Here is a 19,526-nt window from a genome sequence, read left to right on the forward strand (position 1 = left end):
CAGAAGGCAAAGTTTGGATAATAATGATGCCGCCAAAGTGTCCACAAACAACCCTGACTGGGGAGAAATGTTTATACAATTGACAGTTTCTGTGTTTAACCTGAAACCACACTGAACTTTTTTTTTTTTTTTAAACTTTCATGAACTTTACTAAAGTGTATGTTATAACATATATTTTGGATAAGAACACCAGTGCTGATAAGGATATATCATTTCCTTCAATATTTATTCATATATATAATAAATGCACCTTACATGTTAGTAAAACAAATATAATGTATCATGATAAGCAAAGAAACTTTCATAATTTACCCCTGAATTGATGTATAAGTAAACAGCTCCCCTTTCATTTTTAAAAAAAGCACACAGACAGAAACCTGTTCACTTTCACTTTCAATGTCTTCCTTACTGCAAATAAATTTAAATATTTCTTTCACTTTGTTATTCAAAAATAGTAGAAACTGTATTCTAACAAATTTGCCCAACAGAGCAGGAATAAATGACAACAAAGAAGGTGTAGTGTAGCCGACAGGTCAATACGTTGACCTATTGATAGTTTTGATATACAAAGACAAACAGGTTTCACCCGGTTTTCTCAGTAGTGCAACCCGAGCCAACAACTCGTGACTCTATGCGCGTGCGAGCTCGTGCACACGGACCTGAATACGTTGGCGTGACAAACGGCGGGACCGCCCAATAAAAACATTCGGTGGCCTCAGGTCGTCCAATGGCAAGCGGGTTAGGCCAGTTGAGGGTCGGGCCAAACTGCGCGTTGAGCTCCTTGTCAACTGGTTGATAGCGAGGGAGTGAACAAAGCCGTTAAAGAAGAAGAGAAGATGGCGAGATGCGGTCGGAACTTGAGGAAAGTAGCTGAGTGCATAAAACAGTTACCGTCCACAGCCAACCGGGATATCCAGAACAGAAGCAACGTTAGGTAAAGTGTTTGACTTTTTCAAGTTGTTGTCTGAAACGAGACGGTGTAAAATATGAAGACATAGCTCTAAAACGAGCATTTATACCAAAGTTAAACTTCTGGTACGGGGTAGCTAAACACTGCCGCGGTGTACGATTCACGGCCCTATTTGACTCAAGAATCTCGTTGAATTAGTTAACTACATCTCTGTAGATGATAGAAAGTAGTGAAATGAGGGTCGAGTAAAAGCAGTATTGGTCTATCTTATAGCAAATATAGTACAGCCACGATGTTGCAGTGATAAGCCGCATAGCACATTACATAATAATTTATATTCACTGAAACATTAAATTGTCGCTCTTTCACTTTCACGCATAGAAAAGTTTCTTTTACTGGACTATATGCATTCTCCTGTGGGGAGCAGCAGTCTTAGCGTAAACTACAAAAATGCGCGATAATTTATGTATTGATTATAAACCAGGCTCATTAATTATTACTATGTCTGCGTAGTGGGTTTTTTTTTCTTTTACGTCCCACCACTGCTGATAGCACAGCCAAGTTGAAGACTTTACATATTTAAATCCCCACGATAAAAAATTTAGAAGCATCGTAACGATTAACATCGATTATCTGTGATTTGCAAAACAGTGTAGTAAAAACGACATGCAGGTACAGTCTGAAAATATTCCTAAAACCGTTAAGTCCCATTTGGTAAATGAAACCATCACCAGAACCTGTAGCAGCTTTTCACCAATTATTGTCTCACATGTGATGCATATATTATATTAAGTTTACTGTTTGTCAGTCATTATCTGTTTATACAACAGCCTCTCTTTTACATCAAAAGCTGACTGCGAAAGAGTATATTATAAACCATGCAGATATGTTTAATACTCCGTATTGTCACTAAGCAGACAGTGTTTCAGATGATTAGTCTAGGTTCCTTTTTCTATTTCAGCTAGTTATCTCTTATATTGGTCTTAATCCAGTCCCCAGTCCATTCTCTCAGCCATTTTATCTCCCACCCCCCTCCCTTAAGTCATCTTTCCTCTGATTGAACAGCGGGTGGGTGGGGTGTCTCTGCTCACAGCCAGAGCTGTGTGCCTGAGATGACCATAGTAAGGCTATATGAAATTCTAAGTTTAGAGCAGTCTGAAGTCTTAGGTTTTCGGTCACACGGTGTACTTATACATACACCGACCTCATTATTTGAAAATTCGGTCATTTTTAGTATGAGCATCTGCTACTGTATGTGGTCTATATATTTACTCATCACAAGGTAACATTACTTGTTACCTTAGCCTAAACAAGAGCACATTATCTGCTCCCTTAAAATTAAACAAGATAATGCTTTTATCTACATTTTCCTAAAGAAGTGTTAAACAAATCCAAAGTGTGCTACTTTAATTAGTTTCTCAGTGTATTTGTATACTTCCATGAACTCATTGTCCAGCTCGTCTGTTGTTTGGGTTTAATTCTGCTTTGCACCTTTGTGGAGTTTGAGGTGTCTCATTCACCTTTTGCTCTGGGCCATTCTCAGCCTGTACCCAGGATACGTTTAGAGGTCAGGTGTATCATATTTCAGGTAGTAAAACAGGAGTGAATAGGCTCCTGTTTAAGGGCAGTGGGTACATTGGAATTTGATCCAGTGGGGGATGAGTTACTATGGGAATGGAAAACCTGATTCATTTGGGAACAGGTTACAAAACTCCATACCTGTGGGAATTGTATTCCTCTAAGCTCATTGAATGCTTATAATTGCTGGCATATTTTTTCTGACAGTTGTGAGTCAGTCTTGTTGCACACCTGTGCCACAAACAGGCCTTTATGCTTCTTATTTCACAGCCTGTTGCTGTCACATATTTAACTTGTTATATTGTCACACCAAAATGTTTGAAAAAGCATTAAATTTATTGTAATTATCGATGTGTTATTGAATTGCTTCCCGTCATGCTGTGGCAGGGGTACTCTGGAACACAGAGCTACAGTCAGCCACAATGGACAAAAAAACCCCTCTTAGACACACTCCTAAGGAGTGGCCAATGAAAATGCGCCTACAGGCTGCTTATGCCTGAGTAACAGGATCTCTAGTTAAGTTGCTGTGGTGAAGGTTATGAGCCAGTTTAAGTTGTCCCATTCATGGTGTCATGGGAGAGCTGGGGCAGGGCTTTTCACCTGATCCAACCTTCTCTGGAGCTACTGCTACATGTTGCCTTGAGGAAGGATTACATACTTGATTAATTGTAGAGTTGATTAAAGTAGAAAATATATGTGGATTGTGGTTGTCCACAGTCCACATATATTTTACTTATATCAATATAACATTATAAATATAACCTAATCATCACATTGTAGAAGCTGGAAACAAATGCTGATGTGATGTTAAGAGCTTTATAGCGTTCAAGTAATGAATCACCGAACAATGTAGGGCGATTATTTTAAAGGGTACATAGCATTTTTTTTCTTTATTTTCCATCTTATGTATCTATCTTAAATATGGTCATTAATTTACAGGTGCTCACTCTTAGCAAAAAGAGACCACTCTAAAACATTTACTGTTAAAATATTTATGAGGGTGCAACCAATCATAAGAAAAGAGCTAAACTAAACCAACTCAACTAAAAGGCTTGTGTGAGACAGAGGATGAACTACATGTGTAACTGTACCTGTGAAAGATGTACAGGGATAATTGTGATCTATTCAGTTGTTTAAGAACAAAAAATTGAAGCTGAAAATGTAGGTCCACTTTAAGTATGAACTAATTATCACATTTTTTTCTTATCACCATATAGCAACCCTTTTTATTTTTCCTCAGTTAACATCATGAATTGTTTCACAGATATTTATGACAAGTTGGAACAAGTCGAGCCTTTCTGTCAGTGAGGTGTAAGACAGTCTTAACAGTCTAAGAAAATAGCCTGGAAAAAAATGTTGAGAAATGAGAAAAGGAGGGAAGTGTATGTAAAGACTTAACTGATTTTACTAGTTAATGATTTTTTTTTTTGTGTGATCAGCTGCCTAGAACTGCTAATCATGTTTAATTTACTGCTAAAACAAACCAAAAAAAAACCACCACAGAAAAATCAAACAAAGAAATTTTTTAGGTCTCAAAAGAGACTTTAAAGATCACTCATTCAAATAGTTGTAGATTAACTTTCACAGTGAGGAAATCTTGAACGAGTGAGAAAATATTCTAATCGAAGATCTTGATTATTGTAAGATGCAGACACAGAGACCTGGAGATCGAATGGCTGAGTAGTCATTCCTGTTCTATCTCTTTGAAGTCTGCTTGCCGTCTCCCACCTGGGTTACATGGATAGTTGGTCACAAAGGTGTCTGCACAGACCCTCCCCTCCAAAGCTTAAAGTAAAATCAGTGTCCTTGACCTTGTTACGTTACTGCCATCTGTATTTGTGTGACTTGTTTTATTTGCGTGACAAATGCTTGGCAGGCGTGGCGAGTTTCCTCTCCCCAGGCTGGGGCTGGGCTATGTTTACAGGTACTGCAGGATAATCAGCTGGTTATATGCTGGTATAGATCAGGACTTCCTGTCCCGCTTAGCTTGATTATGAAAAATATTACAGCTGTGCACCCTGAGGACAAAACACATTCAAGAGTGGAGGCACAAACATTAAAACGGCTTTTCAACTGACTCCTTCCTGTGACCCAGACAGTTCCTGTCAGAGATCTATTTATGCTGAAGCCTCCAGGAACAGAAACTCCAGGATGCGAGTTCCACCTGGAAGCTTTTGTATTGCAGACAGTGTGATAGTTATATACTACCCTCCCTGTTTAAATGAGCTCTCTTTCAACTAGAACCTCGGACACTGCACGGGTCAGTCAACTGGCCATCATGAGAATGGAAGCACCGAGTTCCTGCAGACTTTATCCCCTGACAGTTGAGTTATTTAAACAGAATGGCTGTTTCCTGGGTGTTGACAGAAAAAGAGAATTTGGGGTGTTTTATAAAACTCAGAGGCTACTCGCTGTCATTAAGCAGCTTTCTGTGGCCTCAGATTGTTTGGGTAAAAACTAGACCTTTTTGGATGAGAAACTGCAGTTTTTTGAGTAGCTGGCAGAATGTTGATCCAGAAAGGAGTTAAAAACATTCTTGATGTCATAACAGCAGCTACTGGAACATTTTCACAGTACAAAATGGAGAGGAGGAAACAGTTGTCTCTCAGTCTGGCTTTTGAGGCCAGGAGGGGAATTAAAGAAAGGTTTTTCTTAATGTTTCTGGGTGCCTAACATTCTTTATATCGTTTTACGAGGGAGGCCACAGTCTGGTGCAGGAGCATGACATGTGCTTCACTGTGTGCTTTAGCCTGAGCAAGAGTAAAGATGAAGAAGAACCCACAGTGAGAGGCATGAGCTGTGGGTACTTAACAGTCCAGTATTTCCCACTGCAGGAAGCACAGACCAAACACAGTCACACCCTGTTTGTTGTGTTAAAAGGAATTTAAAGAATAATGAAATGTCAATGTTGTGTCAAAACTTGCTTGTGCTGGCCATTCTCTGATCTCTGCTGTTAGACTGGGGTCAAATCACACAAACTTTCCAAACTGAGAACAACAGATCGATGCGCCCTGGTCTCCTCTGCTTTCTGAGAGCTTATTGCGTTGTTGGTGACTTGTTGTTTTTTGTTTGGTCATCAGATACCTTTCATCATGCGGGATCCTGATGATGCGTGCGCACCCACTGCTGAGTGCAGCCGTGCCAGGGCGCCCCATTACACTGCCTTCACGCAGCTTCTTCAACCTCGCAGATTCCTTCTCCAAGAAGAAGGAGTACTCAGAGAGACGCATCATTGGGTTAGTCTGGATCCACTTACAGTGTTTTTGTCATTTTTATTTTTAAATTAATTTATTTTTTGCCTCAAGACACGTTTGGACAGGATTTTTATCTCAGGAGGAGACAGTGTCTGCGGGCAAAAACTTGTATTTTGTATAGAAACAGTTTTTTCAGCTCTCTCCTGCGAGTGTTTTTTTCCCCAGCTTGTATTTAACCACTTAAAGTCCTTAAAATATATCTTTAGCTCCTGTTTGTGTTTGTTTGACTGAAATACTCTGACCCTCCTGAAAACTTAAAAATAGTTTCACAGGCAGCTTTTGAAAAAGGATGGAAAAACATTCATCCATCAGAATGGCTCCAAGCTTTCTAATTCCTCTCATAACTGGCATCGGTTTTTGGCGGTAGCACATTGTTAAACAATGACGTCATGATTTGTAGAATGCCTGAGTCACACGCAAGCCCTTTGACTTCTATTTCTATCCTGTCCTCTGACTCACAGATAAAAAAACAGCTGAAAAACATGTTTACACACACAGCAAAATGATCAGAAATCAGTAATGGCACTGATAAAGAACTGGACCTATGAGCACAATCAATAATGCCACCAACAAAGAGAAAATCTTAATCAATATCCATAATTACTTCTCAGTGTCTTTCTGTGATATCTAATCAGACTTTACGTCTGGGTTGTCCTGCTGCTGAGCTTTTATGTCCATTGCAGAAGAGATGAAATGTAACCAAACCACACGGCTACAAGGGCTGAAATTGAAGGTCCAAAATATGATATAATGCACCAATGTCAGTGATCTCCAGTATTAGCAACATGCGGTGCGCTCAGCTGCTCTGAAATGCCCTGTGTACCAGTGAGTGTTGGGAGTCTGGTCTCTGTACCCTACGTGTGTGTGTGACGCACTAAATGTCCTCCTGTGCTCCTCAGAGAGGTCATAATCACTAAATCTGCTTGTATAAATAGACATGGGCACTGGCAGCTATTTTCCCTCAGCTGGACGTCTGGAGTTATGTAACACAGTGTCTGTACGTGTCTGTCATTCAACACCTCCGACTTTTGTTTTGTGTGCTTTACTGCTCTTCTTTTTCCCTTATTCCAACATCCCCCTACTGACCTATTTGAGCCTTTTCTGGGTCAACGCTGTTGTATTATGGTTGGTGTCTTGTCACACAGTTGCTGACCTTCATCTCCTTGGTGATGTGCAGCCTTGCGTTAACATATTCGCTCTCTCTGTTTCCGTGTCCCTGCAGGTATTCCATGCAGGAGATCTATGAAGTGGTGGCTGAGGTGGAAAACTACCGCCTCTTTGTTCCCTGGTGCAAGAAGTCCGAGGTGGTCTTCAAGAGATCCGGCTTCTGCAAGGCTAAATTAACCGTGGGCTTCCCCCCTGTAGTGGAGAACTACACCTCCCTCGTCACTACAGTACGCCCTCACCTGGTCAAGGTAAGATACTGCTTCAAGCTCATGGTTAAAAAACATCCACTGTTGATGTTAGTACTGTGACATTATTAGGAAAACACAGAGTAGGTAAAGGAAAACACTCAATCTAAAAGAAACAGACTAAAACGGTAAGAATGAAAAATTCATTTAGATGGACGTCACAGATTAAGCTGGTTTCAAGTCAAAGTCAGGATACGGTTTTTGAATGAAGATTGGCATGACAAAGCATGAGCTCCCATTTAGTAACCTTCATAGTAGCTGTATGAAGTCGTCAGCCTATTCAATAAACACTCCATTTTACAATATTTTGAGTTTTCTGGCAGTTATTTCATGGTTCAGGCTTTAAAGTGTTAAGAAAAAGAAAAAGGTCTGCAGCTAGTCAACACAGGCCCGCGGTCTGTGCTGGGGAGACACTCTTGGTGCCTATTCAGCTGGACTCTACTAGGTTACCGTCGTTTTCCATTGCAGTGGAGTACCACCTAATGTGTATGGGAGCATTATAGAAACATGGCAGAAAGTCTGACATCACAGGATGATGGTTGATCACACACACACACACACACACACACACACAGAAAAATATTTAGTATACACATCCAGAAATGCATATACTATTATATATTGTACATATATTTATTAGTTTCAGATGTAGCCATTCTTGTATTTTGCACAACTCTGTTGCTTGTGAAGCGCGCACACAAGAATTTCACTCACATGTGCTGCACCAATGTACCTGCACATGTGATGTGACAATAAAAGTGAATTGATTTAATTTGATCTATTGCTTTTTGTCAGACTCGGGGACCACTGTGTTGCTTTGTTTTTTTGCAGCTGTTTTTCCTCATTAATGGTGGTATTGATTTTTGTGAAAGAAGTGCTCTAATGATTCAGTGAATGATGCCATTGACTGGCCAATGCGTGGCACACAGTCTGTCATTGTCACCTTTTTGGATCGCCTCAGATTGCTTGAAAGCCCAACCAAGTTGATACTTAAACTGCCCTGTACCAGGTACTATCACCTAATGGAGAATCCTAAAAACCCTGTCGTTTCGAGACAAGTGGGTACTAGTGGAAAAGGGCTGTCTGTGTTAAGTCCTGATTAACGTCTTCCTGCAACGTTGTATATTTTTGTCTCGTTCGTTATTTATCCCTGTTGTCATTACACAACATGTGATGGAAAGTTGGCCACACAAGAAGGGGGTGTAAAAAGCTGGCTGTCACAGAGACGTGAAGGCTGGCACAAATAGCTGAATAACAATTGAAAAAAGAGGAGACAATACCTGCCCCTGTCTCACCTCAGCAAAGCTGAACAAACAAAGGCTGAGGTGAGTGTGAATATCAGAATCAGAATGGGTTTATTGCCAGATGTTGAGGTTTACAACATTAGGAAATTGCTGCGGTGCTTCAGTGCAGACAATAAGAATTAAAGTGCTAAGTAGAAAGAAAGATATGTGCATGAGATATACATGAGATATATACATGAGAATAAGAATTATGAGTGCTACGTAGAAAGATATATACATGAGTGCAGGTGGTGATCAGTGCCAAACATGAAATGATGCAGTGACACAGCGTAGGGTCATGTGTTAGTGGTGGGAACAGTCATATGGTTATTGTTCATGTGTCCAACAGCAGAGGGGAAGAAACTGTTCTTATGGCGAGAGGTTTTGGTGCGAATGGACCGGAGCCTCCTGCCTGAGGGGAGCAGGTCAAACAGACTGTGTCCAGGGTGAGAAGGGTCAGCTGAGATCCGAGCTGCACGCCGCAATGTCCTGGAGGTGTACAGGTCCTGCAGAGATGGGAGTCTGCAGCCAATCACCTTCTCAGCAGAGCGCACAACACGCTGCAGTCTCTGTTTGTCCCTGATAGTGGCTCCAGCGTACCACACGGTGATGGAGGAGGTGAGGATGGACTCGATGATTGCAGTGTAGAACTGCATCATCGTCCGTGTTGGCAGGTTGAATTTCTTCAGCTGCCTCAGGAAGTACATCCTCTGCTGGGCTTTCTTGATGACGGAGGTGATGGTGGGCTCCCACTTCAGGTCCTGGGTGATGGTGGTACCCAGGAAGCGGAATGAGTCCACAGAGGTGATGGGGGTGTCAGTCAGGATGATGGGGGGGGAGTGGGGCTGTGTGCTTCCTGAAGTCCACAATAATCTCCACTGTCTTCTGGGCATTCAGCACCAGGTTGTTGTGGCTGCACCAAGACACCAGACGTTCAACCTCCCTCCTGTAGGCAGACTCGTCCCCGTCCGAGATGAGCCCAATGACGGTGGTGTCATCTGCGAACTTGATTAGCTTGACAGACTGTTATCATTAGAAGATAACACTCAGACGGCACCTCTCTGAGGTGTGAAAGGTGCGAGAGACGTTTGCAACACTATCTGCTCTTTTCAGGCAGATCAAGGCAGGGTTATCAGCCTTAAATTCAATGTCTGTAAAATGTAAATAGAACAGACTGCCCTGATTGGTGAACTATCACACTGACTGAAAATCATTCAGGCTGGAGTGAGAAGCACTCCACACATTTTGGGTATGAGAGTGTAAACTGTAAATATCACCCTAGTCAAAACAGGCCGTCTTTGAAGCTGGGATTAGGTGCAAAGTTCAGCTGGAAATTCTTTTTCCTTTGTTTGGCTGCTCAGAGGGTGTTTGCAGTGTTTTCTGAGGCTGTAAAGTTACAGTTGTTGCTCTAAGCAATTCACAAATGCAATGTCTCTCCTGTTGCTGACTGACCGCAGAAAACCTGTACATGTTGCTTTTCAGGCATCGTGCTCAGAGGGTAAACTGTTCAACCACTTGGAGACGATGTGGCGTTTCAGCCCTGGCCTCCCTGGGTACCCCCGGACCTGCACTGTGGATTTTGCTGTAAGTACAAACAGCTTGTTGCAGGGCAACATACTGGAAAATGTCCACTATGTGAGAATGTGCTCTGTGATCATGTGTTTCATACAGTCACAAAGTTAGAGACTCAGCTGCTAACTTTACCGTCTCCTCCTCCTCAGATCTCCTTTGAATTTCGCTCCCTCATCCACTCCCAGCTCGCTCACGTGTTCTTCGATGAGGTGGTGAAACAGATGGTTTCTGCGTTCGAGCGGCGTGCCTCCAGTGTTTACGGAGCCGAGACGCCCATCCCGCGCGAGCTCATGTTCCACGAGGTCCACCACACGTAGCGACAACCTCCCTCTGCTGCACAAACACGAACCCACAAACAACAACGTCAGAGAGCCCGAAAAGAGACTGTGTTCCAACTGAAAGTGCCTTTCTCACAACAATGAAACCATTTCCTGTGTCAGATTTTAAAGCTGGTGTGGATCCTCCAGCTGATTTTCACCTTGGTGCTAATGCAGGTTCCTGTATCAGACCTTGATCTGGTAGTGAAACTGAGCCCGCAGGTCAAATGGAGGCCCCACGGTGCGTCAGGCCAGTGTGTCATCACTTCTGTACACATTAGCTATAGGGCTGCAGGCACACAACTGAAAACGGAGACAAAGCAATGATGAGCTGCAACATGCAGAGTTTATTCAGATATTTTAGATATTTACTTTTGCACACAGATTCTCTAACGTTACATTTACCTGCACCTAACAGCCTAAGACATGAAGATATTCAGTTTCACACATGACACAGGAAAGCAAAGAGTTCAGCTGGAGCCAGACAATGACTGAAATTATTCTGGAAGCTGCTGAATAATTTAAACCTTTTTTTTAAGTAAGCTGTGTTTCCATCAGATGGACCAGAGTGTAGGTTAAGTTCCAGAGGAAAACGTTTCTGCTTACACTTCTCAAAAGTACAGGAACGTCAGAGGGGAGTGTGGCGTGTGATTGGTGGCGTACTCTGGAGTACTGAATTACCACCAACTACTGGACTTTTTTTTGTGTACAGTCTAATGCTAAACCAGCTGTCACCTATTTATAAATGGACTAATTTGCTGCTAATCTGTATGAAGGAACAGTTTAGTTCCTGGAACTCTGGACACTGAATGGAAAAGCAGCTTTAGAAAGAAAAAAAAAAAAACACAGGCTCCAGCTGCTTGAGTGTGTGTTGTGTTGTGTTTTGTCAAAATGATTGTGAAACTGAAGATTTTTTTGGTCTTGGACTGTTGGTCGCACATTTGAAGACATTGCAGTGCACTGTGTCAAAACACGCAGGGCTTTTCTCAGTATTTAATGACAGAAATTGAGGATTGTGAAAGCAAACATTTATTGTGGCTAGCCTAGTCTGCTGATGAGCACCACTTGAACATTTCTCACCCCGTATGGTTCTTTTAGTGCAATGGAAATGGAAAGGCAGCTTAATTTATATTCCAAACACAGAGGCAAAGAGCATTAGACCAACATCACAATAAAAGCAGAAGAAATTCACTGAATGTACAGCAACGTGACATGTAAAGTATAAAATTTAAAAAATGAAAGACATAAAGAAAGAAGAAAAAAGGTCCCAGTGAGAGACAATACAGGATGTAGTGACGCCAAAACAAAGTGACGCAGTTTCAGGGAAGCACAAAGTTACTAATAATGCCCAAATGCCGGAAAGCTTTCCTGCCTTCCAAAATGCACTTTACTGAAGTACGTAGTGTGCACACAGCTGGGACATACTGTGCCATAACATTGCACCTTGAACTCTGACCCTCTCGCTGTATCTGGCATGGGATTGTAGGTCAGAATGGCCAGAAAAGCGCACACACATACTCCGTACCCCCTCTGGATACTGTAGAACATCCTGGTATTTTGGCATTTATATTAAATCTTTTTTCTTTTCTTTTTTTGTGGCAAACTCCATAATGAGTAATGGAAGTCAGAACCAACACCACTGAAATCCCATATCTTTGTACCAAAGGTAGAGCAGAGTCCTGCCATGTGCCCATGTTGGGGCACAGAGACTGTTATGAATCCCCTGTTTTAACAGAAATTCTGAAAACAAACCAACATGTTGTATCATGGCCAGCAGATTAGACACTCGCTGGATGTCTAACTGCTGACAGACTAAGCTCCTGTTATTTAGCTGCTTTATTTTCAGTGTGGATGGACACTGGACTTCTATCATTACTTAAATGGTTTTTCAATTTCAACAGCAGTGGGTGGAGATATTTGGGCTTAAGTGTGCAATAGCAGCAGTGTGTTGTAGTCATGCTGAATGCAGCCGAGCAAGCATGTAAAACCCACTGCTGATGTCAGGGCCCAAAGCAGCTGCTAGGCAGGAGCTCATTTTATCAAACTAATGAGAATTATTTTTGGTTGTAGTGTTGTTTTTGATTTAACTCCTGCTGTATGCAGATTAGCTAGTTTGAAACTGGGGATTTTTTTTAGATTTAAAGAAAAGCTTTACATTACGTGCTGAAGTGGCTCCATCTTCAGTCACAGTTCTGTTTATTTGTTTTTGGAGCAAGATGTTACCATGTTTGAGGAAGAGCTGGTTTAGTGAGCAAGCTACATTAGTGCTCAGTAACACTCTGTGACTAATCAAAACTACTCTGATGTTTTGGTAAGAGGAAGTCCCTTTCAATGAGATGTAGTGGACCCTGACTGACCACAACTTCTTTCAAAGTAGCCACTCTCTAAGTGAACAAGTCATACACTCATTTAAAGTGTGTCTCTTTTTTTGTACCAGGCTGTAAACATATTTTTGTCCTGCTGTAAAGTTTGTTTTTAGCATTTTTAACATGGAAGTCCACGAGGATTGGCTCACTTCTGGGGCCAGCTTTAAGTGGCCACTACAGAAAATGCACTGTTAGGCAATTCAGCTTTGGCTTCATTCATCATCTCCCACCATGTTATTAGCAGCCTCCATATATGGTCATAAATGTGCTTCATGTTTGACCTCTGACTGATGTCAGAGTGGTTCTCCTTCAGTGTTGACCCCTCACAGCCCAGTAAAAATAAACTAAGAGCTAAGCGAGCTCTATGGAGAATGTAAAGGGGCGTAGCCCTGCACATGCTGGCTCAGTCACCCCTACTGTTGCTTTGCTTCACACTGGCACCTTTCAGTTAATTATGAATGTCAACCGCGTCCCACCAGCCAATTGGAAAAGCGAAGCCTTGACTTCTTAATAGTTTATTCAGTGGTGTCTGGTTCTGCAGGATCACGTGTTTGTGTGCATGTAAGGATTATTTAAAGGTAACTTAGTTTGTGCTGAATTAGCGGTGATATGTTTTGTAGGCAAATACAAATCAATAAAAAGGGAATTTGCTGCAAGGGAATACAACTGTGCGGCAAGACTTTCTGTTGATCATGAAACAAAACCGTGAGAAAATGATACTAACCCTGATAAATGCTAACCTAAGGAAGAGAAATTGAATGTTTAACACACACATTGATTCAGAGAGTGCACTGTGATCATTATTATTAGCAAACAGCTCATTGTTCAGTCAGAAATGGCTTTTACCATCACACAACCAGCATGTTACCTGTAGCGGTTTGATAAAATGGTGCTCAGATCAGGATGTTTCCGTGATGAGTCCGCTGACCTGAAACCTTCCACCTGTCCGACACACAGCACCCACAGAGTGCCTCCAGACCTGCTGGCAACATATTTATCTTCATTTGTAAAGGAACAATAGACTCATTTTATCATATTTATTACTTAGTTTAGGTGTAAATGCAAGCACTTCACTCTGGGAGCCAATGTTAGCATTTAGAAGCAGTATTCCTAATACAATGTCGTTTTACAGCACTGGGGGAACTCCTCCATCAGTGTTGCTGTATCAGTATCTTCATGTTTATACACTGCTCTGCATTTGCCTTTTCTCTGCTTACTATAACCGCTTTACTGCTTATGAATGCTAACTAAGGTGGCTTCATGTGAAGTGTAAGTGTGTGAATACTAGTTTTAAGATCACATTAGAGCTACACACTGCTGTTAAAGAGTATGATTATGGATTTGTGTCAGCTTGTTTCATGCAATGTGGAAAGGACGTTTTGTTTGTGTTGAAAAACATGGACCGACTGCATGATTTATAAAGTATTTTTTCTAAAAAACAAACCTGGGTTCTCTGGTGTGTTTCCTCCCTCTGGGCTGGGACCAGACAGAAATAGGGTCGTCATGTGAGCATTGAGAATAGACCTGCTGCAAGTGAAGCGTCTGAACAGTCTGTCATGAGCTTTGGAAATGTCACTGCAGGCAAAGGCCAAAGTAGAATCTGAAATTTCCCTCTGCCCTTTCAAAGCTAACACGGATCACTGGGAACATCTGAAAGCAGACTCACAATTATTACTGTGACATCACTTGATTGGTAGTTGACCTACTCGTACAGTTACAGGACATTTTAAAAGGTGGCTCCTCGTGAACAAAAGCCAGAGATTTGAAAACTGGGGACAGCGTGTGTAGTTCATTCACAATGATGACTGTGACATGTGAAACTGAAACCAAAAACTCCCCAGATTAACTCGTAAAAACACCCCACACAGCTCACATCTCCTAAGTTCAGCATGTAGCTCACTGAATTGTGTAAAATTATTATTTTTTTGCAAAACAGCTCAAACATGCACTGTGAAAAATATCTGAACCTTTTCATGTGTAGTGTGTCACGTCTTATTTATAGCCTAAAGCACATTTAACCAACAGAAGCTGACCCGAAGAGATTCACGGGCAAAACAGCACATGTAGAGAATAAACTGCTTTGGTGTAAAAAGTTAATATTTGAGACAAGTGGTGAGTATTAAAGATTTCTAACTGCTCACCCACTTTGTCACAGGCAGCAGCTAATCAGTGATGCGCTGAGGCCTCTGCCACGTATAGGTGCTGAGGACACCATATATGCCCACACAGCCATGCTCAGTAGCGTTGTAGCTTTAGTGGAAGGCTGTGCAACGTTACAAGATTACTTGCAATACCGGCTGCAACTGAGTACATAATCAAATGTTACATCAGGGTTATGGACAGCCTCATCTTCGTCTCCCTAATTGTGTTACATAATGATTTTGTAACCAGTAAGAGGAGAGATCCACCCAAAGGTGTTTGTTTCCTGCTTTGCATAATTGGTAAACAAAACAAAACCCTATTTGGCTAATAAACAATAAGCTCCTGCTAGAGCTGGGCGATATGAGATTTTTTCATATCACGATATGTTTTTTTCATTTCAGGCGATAACGATATCTATCACGATATAAGCCAAATAACTATATTTGTAAGATTTAAATGTGCCGTTGCTCACAAGTAAAATGTGAAATAATCAGCAGCTTGTTTTTATTTAAATATTTATTTCCCATAATAAGTTCAACAGGGTAGATGTACTTAAGGAACATGAGACTTTTTCAGATAAATAAAGGCAAATATTGCAAACTACACAAAAGGCAGCCGCTAAAGCGTTTAAGTTTCAAAATAGAACAAACGAAACAGACTAAATTGTCAATTCCACTTAGAAACAAAATATTAATTCTAAAAATAAATCTTAGTTTGTTTTACAGAAGAACAGACAAAATTGACTAACTTTTGTCAATATCAAATAAACTGAGAACTAAAAGGAAATTCTCAATCTCTCCTTGTTGTATAGCTGAGCTTTTCAAACAGTTTTAACAGTTACTTTAGTCTGACAAAAGCCGAATGACGAATTAGCGCTTCCAGTCAGAGACTGAGGCTACGTCCACACGTACACGGGTATTTTTGAAAACGGAGATTTTCCGTTTTCGTTTTAAAAAATAATCCGTCCACACATAAAGGCAGAAATGAAGGAAAACGCTGCTATGAACATGCCAAAGCAGCAGGTGGCGCTAGATTCCTAACCGTGCAGAAATGTTGGCCAATCAGAAGTCTAGAAGCCTCGGTGGGAAAAAGTAAACAAAGCTGGGGCATAGAAGCAGAACCGAGTCGTATGTGTGGACGGACAGTAACTGTGTGTATATGTAAGCATTTAAACACTGCAGAGAGTAGAATTAACAGTATTGTAGAAATTCATTTCACCGAAACAATAACGTGGCGCACAGTGTGACGCATGCACCAGTTTATTGTATTTCCAGACTTGCTTTCGGCACAATTTACAGTGCACACTACTCTGTTTTTTGTCAGACTTGAAATAGCCGAAATACCTTCACACTACGGAACTTCTATGGCTCTTCCGTTCGACAATCTCTCCGGCATTGGAACCATCATCTGTTTTCTCTTTGGTCACGCTCGGTTGATTTTTCTAGTCGGCACACTCATTTCCTCCATTACCCGCTGGCTGCTTCCCAAACAAACACACGTGCGGCTTGGTACTTGTGCTGTACGTAACAAGTCACGCGACGTGACGCTGCGGCTGTGATTGGTTCGGCTCTGCGCTACTTAATTTGGATTGGCTGACCTGTTTTGTTTTTTTTTTTTCTTTGAGGACAAGAGCGGCGAAGTCTATCGCGATAGTTTAATTTCTCTATCGAGTAAAAGTTATATCGCGATACATATCGTTATCGTTCTATCGCCCAGCTCTAGCTCCTGCAGATGTTTCATAATAGAAGCATTATTAAGAAATGAAATGTTTTCTGTCTAGGGAAGTGATAGAGGGCTTTTAATGAGTCTACAGTTTATAGTGCAGGAACTTTAACAAAAAGTAATACAATAGTACAAGTAGTGCTTTTAGAAATGAAGTCTCTCACTCTGAATGTCCCTGTTGGACATTCAGAGTGAGAGACCCCCGTCTGTATCACCGTGTCATCTATTTGGACTAAGACTCCTATTAAAGCACATGTCAGTGAAAGGAGCTCCTTTCATGCACTACAGTCTGACCCAGGTGAGTATCTGTGACATAGCTACAGAATAAATATTTACATACAATTTCCTAGAAATAATTCATTAATCATTTGGACTAGAAGTACTTTGATGAAACTCCCCTAACCTGTCACATTGGTTTGCCCCAAACCGTTGGCTGTCAGGCAGGTGATTGAGTACCAGCACTCACTGGTACTCAATCACCAATTCTGCCAAAAACTGATTGCGGCTTCTACCTTGTTACACGAATGTTGTTTGTGGCTCAAGATGACTTTATGTCATCCATAAGGGATGCATTTGACATATGTTTCACATATTATAGGACAAAACTTACTTATAGCAGTTTAAATACGAACAATCAGTTTTTGGCAGACAATCACTTTTTGGCACAACACCTGTTGTGCGATCTAACATTACAACCGACCGCACAGCAAGTACAAACCATGGCTGATGTGGGTGCTTTCACTTGAGCTTAGTTTGGCCCAGGAAGATGGCGCCTCAACCAGAAATCCTGGCCACGCCCCCTCTCGTGACATCATGCTCATCTACCAGTTGGAAGGTTGGTGAACTGATCTGTGGCTCCTCCAGTCTGCACGTCAAAGTATCCTTAGATACTGAATAAATGAATAATAAATTAACTGAATAATAAATAAGTCTCAGTGTGTGTTTGGGTGAACTTGTAGGAGGAAGTGTTTTGAGTGCTCAACTTTAGCAGACAGGTGCTATATAATTACCAGTCCATTCCATCCATCCACCCATCCAGGGCCGCGGGGGCAGCAGCCTAAATCTAAGCAGATAAGCCCAGACCTCCCTGTCCCCAGCCACCTCGGCCAACTTGTCTGGGGGAACACAAAGGTGTTCCCAGGCCCATGTCCTGGGTCTGCCCCGGGGCCTCCTCCAGTGGTGGGACATGCCCAGACTCACCCAGGATGCATCCTTGTCAGATGCCCAAACCACTTCAACTGGTTCCTTTCGATGTGGAGGGGCAGCGGCTCTACTCTGAGCCCCTCTCAGATGGCTGATCTTATCCTATCTCTAAGCGAGAGGCCAGCCACTCGGAGGAGGAAGCCCATTTCTGCTGCTTGTATCCGCGATCTCATTCTTTCAGTCACTACCCACAGCTCATGACCACAGGTGAGGGTAGGGACGTAGACTGACCGGTAAATTGAGAGCTTCGCTTAGACCATTTCTGAAATAGTGTGTAGCCAGCATCTACAGAACTTTGGAAGGCCCTGAAAGAAACCCAGAGGATTATTCCTAAATAAAGGTGGCCATACCGAGATGGTCTTTTTAGGATTGTTGTTGCCTTAGAAACTGCATTTCCATGTAGGTTTGCACACTCGAGTAAATCACTGAAATGAGGGGTAACTCAAAACTTTTGCAAAGTGTTGTACTATGATGAGATTCTAAAAAAAATAAAACATCTCATTCGCTTAATAAAGTGATGGTAATATAGCTTTAGGTTTGTAGTTTTGTTTTAAAGGCAAAAAATGCTAAATTGAAACATAGCAATTGTTTAAAGCCTAACTTGTGTCTTCTCAGCCATCACGGCAGACGGACGTCCCTCCCTGAGCCTGGTTCTGACAAACGTTTCTTCCTGTTAAATGTGAGTTTTTCTTTCCCTCTGTCGCCATGTGCTTACTCATAGGAAGTCATCCAATTGTTGGGAAATATCTCTGTATTATTGTAGGGTCTTTACCTTACAATATAAAGCACATTGAGGCAACTGTTGTTGTGATTTGGTGCTATACAAATGTTATATAAAGAAAAGCTTGAATTGAACTGAGTTTTGTTTTTGTTTTGTTTTTACTTTTATTGCCAAAAATAACAAGGCAATTCACATCAACAACATGACCTGAGACCAAATCTGCTGCATATAATGGTGGGGGTTATTCAAAAACTTAAAAGAAAAAACATATATACACATATACATATACATACATACCAATACCTAAGCACAGATTTAACAATGTTAAGGCTTGAGTGTCCTTTCAAGATATTTTATAATTAGTCTCCATTTTTTCTCAAAGGTTGGCACTTTTAGTTGTAGTTGAGCTGTTATCTGTTCCATCGTATAGACATGTCTAGTTTTCAGAAGCCACTGGGCAACCGTGGGTGTTTCTGGTTTGAGCCAGTGAATTGTTATCATTTTTCTTGCAGTCATAAGGAGGAGATGCAGGAGAAAGTGCTGCTCATAGGAGAAACCATCACGAAAGATATCCAACAAAAAGATCAGGGGATCCATTGGGAGGTTGACTGACAATATGTTTTGTATAATGTTCTTGACATCCATCCAGTACTGTTGTATGTAAACAGAGTCCCAAAAAATATGCGTCTGGTCCCCCACAAACCCACACCCTCTCCAACACTTATCACTGACACTACTTTTGGATAGAAAGGTTTTCAGTGGAGTTCTAAAAAATCTTAATTTAACCTTCCAGTCAAATTCCTTCCACATCTGACTACCCACCCCTCTATGGCAGCCACAACAGACACTCTCCCATGTGACATCATCCAACATTATATTGAGCTCCATTTCCCATTGTTGTTTTATATGATAGGCATTATCAGACATGTCAATCAGCAGCTTCTGGTAAATCAAAGACACTTGGTTTTTCAATGTACCTGACTTTTCAAGCAGTTTTATAAAATGGTTTTCCAACCCGATTGGTTCTCTTCTAATATTGTCCCAGT

The 19,526-nt window shown here is 41.5% G+C and overlaps 1 protein-coding gene across 1 annotated transcript; it reads left to right on the forward strand.

The window, feature by feature from the left end:
* The first annotated feature begins 779 nt into the window (after positions 1-779).
* Positions 780-14,135, forward strand: coq10b (coenzyme Q10B). Its single transcript, XM_085249069.1, has 5 exons — positions 780-934; positions 5,569-5,724; positions 6,965-7,157; positions 9,920-10,021; positions 10,159-14,135. Exons 1-5 carry the CDS (start codon positions 837-839, stop codon positions 10,324-10,326), a joined length of 717 nt encoding a protein of 238 aa, XP_085105195.1. The 5' UTR covers positions 780-836; the 3' UTR covers positions 10,327-14,135.
* Positions 14,136-19,526: the final 5,391 nt, after the last annotated feature.

The sequence above is a fragment of the Mchenga conophoros genome, linkage group LG16, assembly GCF_057382185.1.
Source record: "Mchenga conophoros isolate Kocher_MC1m ecotype Shallow Benthic linkage group LG16, M_conophoros_male_GT1.1, whole genome shotgun sequence".
In the NCBI taxonomy this organism is placed as follows: domain Eukaryota; kingdom Metazoa; phylum Chordata; class Actinopteri; order Cichliformes; family Cichlidae; genus Mchenga; species Mchenga conophoros.

Bases quoted from the DNA above. Each gene is read 5' to 3' on its own strand.
- coq10b (XM_085249069.1), top strand. From the start codon at position 837: ATGGCGAGATGCGGTCGGAACTTGAGGAAAGTAGCTGAGTGCATAAAA. The intron at 7,158-9,919 runs GTAAGATACTGC...GTTGCTTTTCAG, and splicing joins TACGCCCTCACCTGGTCAAG to GCATCGTGCTCAGAGGGTAA. The intron at 10,022-10,158 runs GTAAGTACAAAC...CCTCCTCCTCAG, and splicing joins CCTGCACTGTGGATTTTGCT to ATCTCCTTTGAATTTCGCTC.